General features: G+C 49.3%; 1 protein-coding gene across 1 annotated transcript in view; it reads left to right on the forward strand.

Annotated features, from left to right (window-relative positions):
- The window catches only part of Duox1 (dual oxidase 1), a 32,229-nt gene extending 22,091 nt beyond the window's left edge, over nucleotides 1-10,138 (forward strand). Inside the window, exons 25-33 of the mRNA XM_021155881.1 lie at nucleotides 427-526; nucleotides 735-784; nucleotides 2,184-2,311; nucleotides 6,228-6,381; nucleotides 6,742-6,974; nucleotides 7,205-7,363; nucleotides 8,408-8,563; nucleotides 8,657-8,785; nucleotides 9,434-10,138. Of these exons, the coding sequence (XP_021011540.1) occupies nucleotides 427-526; nucleotides 735-784; nucleotides 2,184-2,311; nucleotides 6,228-6,381; nucleotides 6,742-6,974; nucleotides 7,205-7,363; nucleotides 8,408-8,563; nucleotides 8,657-8,785; nucleotides 9,434-9,556 (1,232 nt within the window). The 3' untranslated portion in view covers nucleotides 9,557-10,138. The remainder of the gene's footprint in view (nucleotides 1-426; nucleotides 527-734; nucleotides 785-2,183; nucleotides 2,312-6,227; nucleotides 6,382-6,741; nucleotides 6,975-7,204; nucleotides 7,364-8,407; nucleotides 8,564-8,656; nucleotides 8,786-9,433) is intronic.
- The last annotated feature ends 111 nt before the right edge of the window (nucleotides 10,139-10,249 follow it).

Genomic DNA, 10,249 nt, shown 5'->3' on the forward strand with positions numbered 1-10,249 from the left:
TCCTTTGCACCTAACTTTAATGTCGATTTGGATGGCCTTCTCCATAAGGATGGAGTTAGCTGGGCTGTGGGATGAAATGAAGCCCAGGAACCTACCTTTCCCTGAATGGCTTTTCCTGCATTTTCAAGGGCATCCCTGCCCCAACTTCTGACAGTCTACCAAGACTCTAGCACAAGGATACAAATGACTGCTTTCCTAGTTCTTATGCTTTAAAACAGATCTGTGAAAGAAACCAAAGGAATGTGCTTCCAGTGGTATAATTTCAGACTTGTGGCTGTGTTCTTCGTGGGTGGAATGGGGAAGGAGTGGGAGGTTGATTACAGGTCAGCAGCCCAGCCCCCAAAGGTGCTGTTTCAGTCTGCCCTGTTTGTTGTGCACCCTCGCTGGGCTGTCTCTGGGCTCACCACCTTGTCTGGTCTTTCTTAGTCTTACACAGTGCTGGCCACGTAGTGAATGTGTACCTGTTCTCCATCAGTCCGCTGAGTGTCCTCTCTTGCCTCTTCCCTGGCCTCTTCCACGATGATGGGTAAGTGTGTGTCAGGAGTGAATTTCTTGAAGGGAGAGGAGAAATTTACTTGGCCTAGAGGACAGTGTCACTTTCTGGGATAAAGTGACAATGACCAAGCTGAGCCATTGGCAGGAGAGACTGGTGACTAGGCTGTGCTGTTCCTCTGGAAACTCTAGGAGAGGTCCCGGAGAGCTCAGCTCACGCCTTTGCTGTGTCATCTGCACAGGTCAGAGTTCCCTCAGAAGTATTACTGGTGGTTCTTCCAGACTGTGCCAGGTGAGAGACCTTCCCTTCTATCAATGTCTAGGCTTCACTCCAAACTCCAGGCTCTGGGTTCTGTCACTGAACAGCTAAACTTCCTCAACTCTTACAGTGTCCCCGAGGACAGAGGCAGAAAGACTTAGTTTGACTGCATTATAACTCCCTCATCCTTGAGCTAGTTCCTCCCTGGAAAAGGCTTACTGGCCTCCAGTCTGGTTCAGTTCTCAGGCGGCTGGGGAGTAGGTCCCTTTTCATAATACAAATACCTGTCGTGATGTTTGCTTTGAGAAATGCTGTGTCCCGGCTGCATGGAAGAAGGACTTGGCTTTTTATCAAACCAGACATAAGTCCCTACCCACACCGTAAGATTTCTTGACAAAGGTCATGGTGGGGGTGGGTGGGTGGAGAAAGCATATTTCTAGCTTCCTACAATCACCCATTTCAGAACTAATAGCTGTGAATCTATTAAGATTTGTCCTAAACCTATTTATATTTCAGTCTGTACCCTCTTGGGGGTAATGTGTTTTCTATGCACTCCTTTCTGTGAAATGCAGCAGGGTTTTTTTTTTTTTTTTTTTTTTTTTTGGTAATCCTACTGCTTTGAACTTCAGAGTGTGCTCGCTGACTTTGACACACTGGGATTTGGTGGATAAGACTGTATTTATGCTCCTCTCTCTACTCACAAGTTTACAGGCTGTGGTTCAATCCCCTCTTAACCTTCGCTTCTCCACACATCAGGGCTCTAATCTTCCTAATTACTGTCTCTCTCCTCCTTGATCACTGGAGGCTATTCTGGGTTTCTACACCCCCAACCTGGCTCTAGTATTACCCTCTCTGTACCCTTGGCATGGGATCCTCCATGAAAGAGGATGGAGCTTTCTATCAACTCCAGGCTGGACAAAGAACTCTGGCAATCTGCTAGGTTAGTATGGTCCCATGCACATATTGGTTCAGAGTTCATGTCAAATCCTATGATAATCAGTGGTTGGTGTAGTTTTGACACCATGGGGACAGAGCATGCTATTCCCCATGTCTCATTTAGAGGCTTCTGTGCATTCAATTCATCCAGCACACATTTATACAAAGCCTGCAGTGTGCCAGGCCTGGCAACAGGCAGGAGGATCAGTGGTGAGACAGCCTAGTGTGGTCCTTGTTCTTGAGAACCTGAGGGTCAGGAAAAGGGGTGACACTTTAAAAAAATGTGATGACACAGGTGGAAAGGATTACAGCTATAGACGATGAAGTGGCTCTGTTGAATCAAACGGTACCTATGATCTGGGCATACTTAAGTTCAAGACCACTTTGTCATCCCTCCAGTTCAGACAGGTGTAGAGAGGGACATGACTGAATACCCCAGGACACACCCTCCACACTGCACTGTCCCTCAGTCTTCTGCTTCCTGTCCTCTTCACAGGTCTCACTGGGGTCCTCCTGCTCCTGGCCCTGGCCATCATGTACGTCTTCGCCTCCCACCACTTCCGCCGCCGCAGTTTCCGGGGCTTCTGGCTGACCCATCACCTCTACATTTTTCTCTACATTCTGGTGAGGGGTTCTGGCCGTGGTCCAGGCCTGTGGGGTATACAAAAGACATTCCTTGGGAGGCCATGGAAGCTGGGACATTGGTTTTCCATCCCCTAAGTTATTTCAAGTATCCATTTCTCCACGCCCCTCTACAAAGATGGAAATTATAGAGTGGTGCTCTCCAGTAGGTTGGCCCCATTATGCGGCTCTTGGAAGATGCCCTCCTTTCCATGGGCTTTTTTTTTTTTTTTTTTTTCAGTAGTAGCCCTGCCAGGCTCATCCACATTCCTCACAGACTTCCCCTCACCATTTCTTTCCAGTTCTTCTCTACCTTTGAGTGGCTGGTTTTTGGTTCCATAGTGGACTTCTTGCACCTTAAGGAAGAATTATTCTTTTGGAGGAAGTTTAAAGGGTTCTATTCTGTTCTGATCTCATCTGAGACAGCGTTAGCCGCATCATCCGGCCAAACAACACTTGTAAGGTTAATAAGGTCACTCAAACCACCAGCCAGATTGCTGATAAGATGTACTTTAAGACTCCAACTTGTTAGGTTTCGGATGGAGCAAATGGTTCAAGAGGACGCCGAGATGGGTTACTGGAGGATAAGGAGCTTCTAAGTGTTATCAACACCATGGACAGGCAGACAGACAGAGGTGCAGATGGTCTGGGCTCCAAGGAGAGAGTTCAGGTCCAGATACCAGAGACAGAATGGCTTGGGTCTTTGAAGACAGTCAGAGGCTAGGTGGCAGAGGAAGGGATCTCTTAGACCTTTTGAGGATGGAGGAGGTTTACAGCAAGAACCTGCAGCCAGGAGGAGGCAGAGAGGGGAGCAGAGAACAGATGTGGCATTCCTTTGATGTAGACTCACTTCCCCAGGAGATGTCATGACACTGGCCTGTCAGCTAACTCAGGACTCAGAGACAATGCCTGACAGTATCAGTGAGAGCTGGTCCAAGCAGAGGCTGGGTTCTACTGTTGCTGTTCTTACACTGGCTCCTTCTCAACCCAGGGTCTTCTTTTCTCATGTTTCCTCCCTTCTTCTGATCCTTTCACCTTTCACTGTCTTGTCATCAGCTGATTCACCTCAACTCCCGAGCCAACTCTGACCTGGCTCCCTGTGCTACTACACAGATTGCCCACCTTCCTCAGGTACACAGTACTCTGCAGAGGGCACTGTACCCAGGTCTGAGGCCTTCACTTTTTCTACCTGATGACTGATGGCTTGGCTGCTAGCATTCACAGAGCCTAAGCCCCCATGACTGGCATTTTTATTTCCTAATAGAGCAGCATACAGGGATCTCCTTTGTTCTGAGATGAAGAGTAAGAATGTACCACTGCCTGGGTGTGGCTTGATCCTGTTACCCCACCCCTCTCCTCCCAGATGCAGCTCTGTCTTCACTAATAGCTGGGACACGGACACACACACACACACACACACACACACACACACACACACACACACACACACACACACACACACACACACACAGAGTTTGCCTGTGGCTCAGCACATCCTGATTCTGAAATAACTATCAGGCTTGGCTTAGGATATTTCCTAGAACTGCTGATGTTTATTTCCAAAGAACCGCTCCCTCCTCTGGGAGCTGTGGCTAACTAATCTCCTCCCTTCCCACTAATTTCCTACCTATCCAAAAATGTGTGGATCCCTAGCCTTCTGCCTATTGCTTCTGCTACGAAAATGTTGTTTCTTGTTTCCTGGTGATAAAACTAGAGGGAGATCCTGTAGAGTGGCTAGCTTGATCCACTAAGTCCAAGACTACTTCCTGATTCATTGCTGGTTGTAGACAACACTGGATTGTTGGGCAGCTCTAGCCTGGCAGATTGGGAACCTTTTATATGTGGGGAGGGAGATCGGGGATATAGCAACTATCTTATCACTTATCACAGGGGGTGGAGGAAGGCACTTGGCTCTGGCCAGAAAGGAAAGTTATAAGTAAAAGACCCCAGTATAGAGCAGACCCTGAGAAAGAATGTCTAAGCTGGCAACTCAGAAACTGAACTGCCCCACCATGAAGGAGAGCTTTAAAAATTTGGAACTCTTTCCTGGGGAAGGAATTCCTGAACAAGAGGCCTGATTTCAATGAAACAGATAGCAACCAAGGGTCTCTTCTGTCTTAGCTCTGAGGGAGGCCCAACAGGTGGCAACACTAAACCCCACCTTTAGGAATTTAGGATTTGCTGCAGAAATCAGTGCCACATGCACACCAAACAGAAGGAACTGCTGAGCAGAATGTCCCAACAGTAAGGCCTAGAAAGTCAAGGAGGAAAGTTTTACTTACACTGAACTGGTCAGGGGCGACTTTGAGAGAAAATGGGACTCAGACCACAGCTTTAGAAGAGAGAGCGAAACAGTGACAAGGCTGAGTAGGAACTAAAGAGCAATCCAGGTAGAAGGGCATGCACACCGATGTAGGGTGGGAAACGTGACAGACTATCCAGGGACAAAGGAGACAGGCCTGGGTAGCTGGCGACATGTGGAGGTGGCAGATAAGGCAGAATGGTTATGGCTCATTAGAGCCCATGGGCATGGTGGAGCACAGAAAGACAAGAGCAATGGGTGAGGAAACTAAGCTTGGACCACACCCATGACTGGGGATGACAGTGGAATGGTGGCCAGGAAGGCTGAGGCAGAACCAGAAGAGCACTGTTGCTGAAATAGCTATGAGACACGGAGGTGAGGAGGGGGTCACTAGTGTCACAGGCTACAGAGAAGAAGCAGGCATGACCTTAAAGAAAACCTTGCAGTAGGGGGCTGATAGCACATGCCTACAGTCCCAGCTACTTGGGAGCCTGAAGTAGTACTGTAAGTTCACAGCCTGCTCAGTCTACAGAGTGAGTTCAAGGTTAGCCTAATTGAATCATTAAGGCTTCCTCAAAACAAAAAAGTAAGAAAAGAGCTTGGATGTAGCTCTGTGGTAAACACTAGTCTAGCAAGTGTTTTGTTCTCTAGGCTTAAACCCTAGAGAACAAAAGAGAGGAAGGGAGAGAATCTTATGTAGAGGTGGTTATAGTCTGTCAGGCTCTTTCATTGAAAAGGTAGACTAGCTAGGTGTTCTTAGCCACCAAAAGGTGGGATAAGCAGGACGTCCTCTTCCTGGCCATTACTGAGTACGAAGTGGGTACCCAGCAGGCACTGCGAAGAACCAAAATGATGCTAGCAGAGTCCCCGCCTCCTCAGACCATTCAGGACAATGATAGGCATGGGAACGAGCAAAGGCTGATTATGGATGATGGCAGATCAAGTTAACAAGGAGATGTGATGTGACTGACACAAGGCCGAAGAGGCTCCATTTCTGCTGAAACTTGGGGAGGGGGTGGAAACTGCCATGGGAAGCGCTAGGAGTAGGAAGCCCAGGCTTCGCCTTAGCCCTGTTAAGTGCAAAGATTCAGAACCCAAAAGACTTGTATTTGAGGAACAGGGAGGAAGAACCAGCCAGAAGGGTTCTAGAGGCCAGAGTGCTGCAAGGCCAGAGAGTATAATGGAAGGTTCACTAAGGCTCTTTAGACAGAAGGCATGATGAAAAAGGACTTCAAAGGGTCACATTGGCCAGGTGTGTTGACACAGGCCTGTAAATCCTGCACTCAGAAGGCTGAGGCAGGAGGATCACCACAAGCTCAAGGCCAGCATGGGCTACATCTGAGATCAGCCCTTCCCCCTCCCCAACACACTTGTGAAATACACACAGTAGGTTATCTTACAGAGTCCAGGTGGGAGTCAACTTGGCTATGTCTAGGATGCTAGTATTCCTTTGCCATGCTTTGGAGGATGGCGGTGGCAATGGTTGTTTTAGAGCCTAGATGGTGAGGTGGGGAATAGATGCCCCTGTGGAGAAGTTCATAGGGTCTAATGACAAAGCTGGCCCCACAGTCTGTTGTGTGTACCTCTCGTCTGAGCCATATTCTTTGGTTTGTGCAGCTCATCATACATGGCAGCTTTGCTCTGATCCAGATGCCCCGGTTCCACATCTTCTTCCTGGTCCCTGCAATTATTTATGTGGGGGACAAGCTGGTGAGCCTGAGCCGGAAGAAGGTGGAGATCAGCGTGGTGAAGGCTGAGCTGCTGCCATCAGGTACAAGCCTGGAGGTCATGAGGGAACCAGCTTGGCTACTAAGGCAACTGACCAGGCACAAACAGTGTCTGGACCACTCAAGTCTACTGGCCTTGCCCAGTGAGGGCAGAAGGGGCCTGGAGCCATTGGGAGGAGTAATTCAATGAGAAACGTTCTTTGCTAGATTAGGCCCTGCTTAAGACAGATTGTGGAGGAGACTGGGCCAGGCTTCCTCTTGCCCTGTGCATCCCCCGCTCCTCCTTAAGGCAAGGCTCTATAAGGGAATTTCTACTTGTTAACAGAGCTGAGGTTGGAGGAACTTCTGGAGACCATACTGTTGCTAGGTCCAAGGCAACAGTTTCTTGCATCATCCCTTCCTAGGAGTGACCCACCTGCGGTTCCAGAGGCCCCAGGGCTTTGAGTATAAGTCAGGGCAGTGGGTTCGGATTGCGTGCCTGGCTCTGGGAACCACCGAGTATCACCCTTTCACACTGACTTCTGCACCCCATGAGGACACACTCAGCCTGCACATCCGGGCGGCTGGACCCTGGACCACTCGCCTCAGGGAGATCTACTCACCCCCAACGGGTGACACCTGTGCCAGATACCCAAAGGTGCCCTGACTTCAGATATCTATTCACTCTTCAATTCCCCCAGCATCTCAGGCTCCCCATTGTACCCTCTTCCACAATCCAGAGACTTGCTGTTCCAGAAAAGACACAGATCCAACCCCACCCTGTATTTTTGCTGATGTCATATAACTCCCTACCCCTGCCTACTGTTTCCACTTCTGGCTTCAGAATGATGGCCAAGCTGAATTTAAAAACCACTGCACTCCCTACAGCTGTACCTCGATGGACCGTTTGGAGAGGGCCACCAGGAGTGGCATAAGTTTGAGGTGTCAGTGTTGGTAGGAGGAGGTATTGGAGTCACTCCCTTTGCCTCCATCCTCAAAGACCTGGTTTTCAAGTCATCAGTCAGCTGCCAAGTGTTCTGTAAGAAGGTGAGTACCAACCCCCATTTGCCTAACAATGACTGCATCTCCTGCTTCCATTCTTGTCTCTGATATTTGGGCAAAGGCCAGTCAGTCTGAAACCTGGAGAGGGGCAGTATGTTGGAAAGATGTCAGGGTGTTCTGATGGGCAGAGTTGGTATACTGATGTCCGTAAGGCCCCCACCCCATTTCCAAGAGCTCCTTCATAGGAGTGCCCACATAGGAGTTACTTGTGGGAAGTCTCTCCAGGAAAGGCTCAAGGAAGGTAAAACAAAACAAGCAAGCAACGAAACTACATTCCCTCATCCAGAAGAGGCCAGCCCTTGGAGCACTGGCTGGGAGAGGGAAGGGTGCCTTTGGGGTGGGGCACAAGTAAAACTGGCTTAGGTCTCAGGATCCAGGGGAGGTACCAAGGTAGGACTTGCAGGTGGGTTGGCCCTAGCAACATAGCTAAGGCTTCAGGCCCCCTTTTCTGTAATTCCGACCGAGTGGCAGGTCCTTGCTTGTCTCTCTGGGCCTGGCAAGTGAATCAGGTGTGCTGGAATGTGGCAGGCAGAGGCCCAGCCTATGTGCTGCCTGCACTCAAGAGGGTGCCAGCTCTTCTGTTCCTTCACTTGCGGTACCTGGCTTATCCTCTTGAAAGCTTGAGTTGGCTCCTGCCAGGGAGGCCTCCTTTCTTTTTTTAATCACATTTCAGGCAGCTAAAGATCCCTAGGGTGGCAGCTCTATGAAATGCCTTTCAGCTCAAAAGTTCTGCCTCTAGGCAGCTGCTCACACTAGGATGGGCTTGGCTTGAGGAAGCTGCCTTGGACCTGACAGACCTTCAGCTCAGTGGTGGAAGGCTCTTTGGTGAGATCGCTTCTCACTCCCACCACTCTGTCCAAGGGCAAAATACATCTCTGTATTGAAGCTGGCCCTACTTCCTGTACATTCTATTTCCTAGGTGGTCTAGGGATAGGAACAGACTAGCTGAGGTCAGAATTCCATGTTGAGATCCAGGATCTATAGGGAAGCCAAGCTGAGCTGGCTCTGAGCCCCAGTGTGTGTCCTCAGATCTACTTCATCTGGGTGACAAGAACGCAGCGACAGTTTGAGTGGCTGGCTGACATCATCCGGGAGGTGGAGGAGAATGACCGCCAGGACCTGGTGTCTGTGCACATCTACATTACTCAGCTGGCTGAGAAGTTCGACCTCAGGACCACCATGCTGGTAGGTCAGGGCCAGTCAGGCATGGCAGGAGGGCCACTCCAGGGCCAAGGGTTGGTCCTAGCAATGGCCTTCCTCCTCCATTTCATTCGCCAGTACATCTGTGAGCGGCACTTCCAGAAGGTGCTGAACAGGAGTTTGTTCACGGGCCTGCGCTCCATCACCCACTTTGGTCGCCCTCCCTTTGAGCCCTTTTTCAACTCTCTGCAGGAAGTCCACCCCCAGGTAAGTATACTTCATATCTTAGTTCTCGACTCCTTTGGTCACCCGAGGGCTGAGCAAAGCTCTCAATCCTAGTCTATTAAGGAAACAACTGGTCACCGCTGAGAAGCCATCTCTTGGGAGATTGGAATGTTACAGACTGGAGAAACATAGATGGAGGGCCATCCTAAGGTAGGAAGGAAGGAAGTAATGATGGATGAAGGGAACAGAGATCTGCCAACTTTGAGGCCTAAGTTCATCCACCAAAACAGAGGAGCTCAGTAATAGAAATATTCCTTACTATACAATCAGGGTTATACTCACCATTAATACTAAGCCAGCTCTCCCCCTGGATGTGGAACTAAGTTTTCATCATGAATAGTGAGTGGGCTGGCCACAGATATCACATACACCAAGCTGTCCCTCAATTTGAACATTGACTCAGTTGGTCCTTTTACACTGACCTAGCACTTACAAAATTGAGCTAGACTTACAGTGAGCCAGCCCTCACCATACATGGTACAAAATAAACCTTGAGTGTGAACAATGGATGGCCTTTAACAGGACCATAAAGCTAACCTGCACCAGGAACATGAACCTGGCTACTGTTTTGAATACTGATCCAGCTCTACCAGTAAATATGTTCATCTCTGGCTCTTCCTCCTCCAACAGGTCCGGAAGATTGGAGTATTTAGCTGTGGTCCCCCTGGCATGACTAAGAATGTAGAGAAGGCCTGTCAGCTCATCAACAGGCAGGACAGGACTCATTTCTCTCACCATTATGAGAACTTCTAGGCCTCCTGCCCAGCAACTATGCCCACTACTGCCCTGCTGGGACAGCAGGGGCTTTGGCCTGTGCCTTAACCCAGGACTCTTCATTTCTGGCCACTTCAGCCTTGGCCCTTTCCACCTGCCAACTTGGTCCAGGTAGCCTCGCTCAGGCATCATGTGTGGGCTCAGAGATCTCTAGGGCCAGAATGTGTCTTGAGTTTGTCGAAGGAGCACTGTTTAAGAACTATAGGTTCAGAAGTAGGGGAGCTTTTGGGTTGGGACAAAGTGAGAATTAAGCAAAAACTTGACAGTAGATAACCTGTCAAGTTTGTGTAAGTAACTGAGTTAGAGTGAAAATATGGATGCTGGCGTCTTCGAGTCCTCTTCACTCTGTGTTCTTCCTCTCTTCAAAATGGTTGGGAGATGTCTTAGAGTAGCCAAGGGCAACTTACAGAAACCCTCAGGACCAGCCTAACTGAACAACTGATCTCTCAAAATGTAAAATGTAGTCAGACCTTTCTGTGCCCACTAACCGCCTGGAGCAGTGCCCCTCTTCATCTCCCTCTTCCAGTGGTCTCTTTTGCAAATAAACGGTGTTTCCCCCTTTGGGGTTTCTTTTTTGCTGCCTTAGGTCAAAGTGGAGCTAAGGAAATCATCCACCCAGTGGGCTTTGCCACGGTGGTCCAGGCATCTCTCCAGTATCTACTGAATAAAAGC

The sequence above is a fragment of the Mus caroli genome, chromosome 2 (assembly GCF_900094665.2).
Source record: "Mus caroli chromosome 2, CAROLI_EIJ_v1.1, whole genome shotgun sequence".
Classification (NCBI taxonomy): Eukaryota; Metazoa; Chordata; class Mammalia; order Rodentia; family Muridae; genus Mus; species Mus caroli.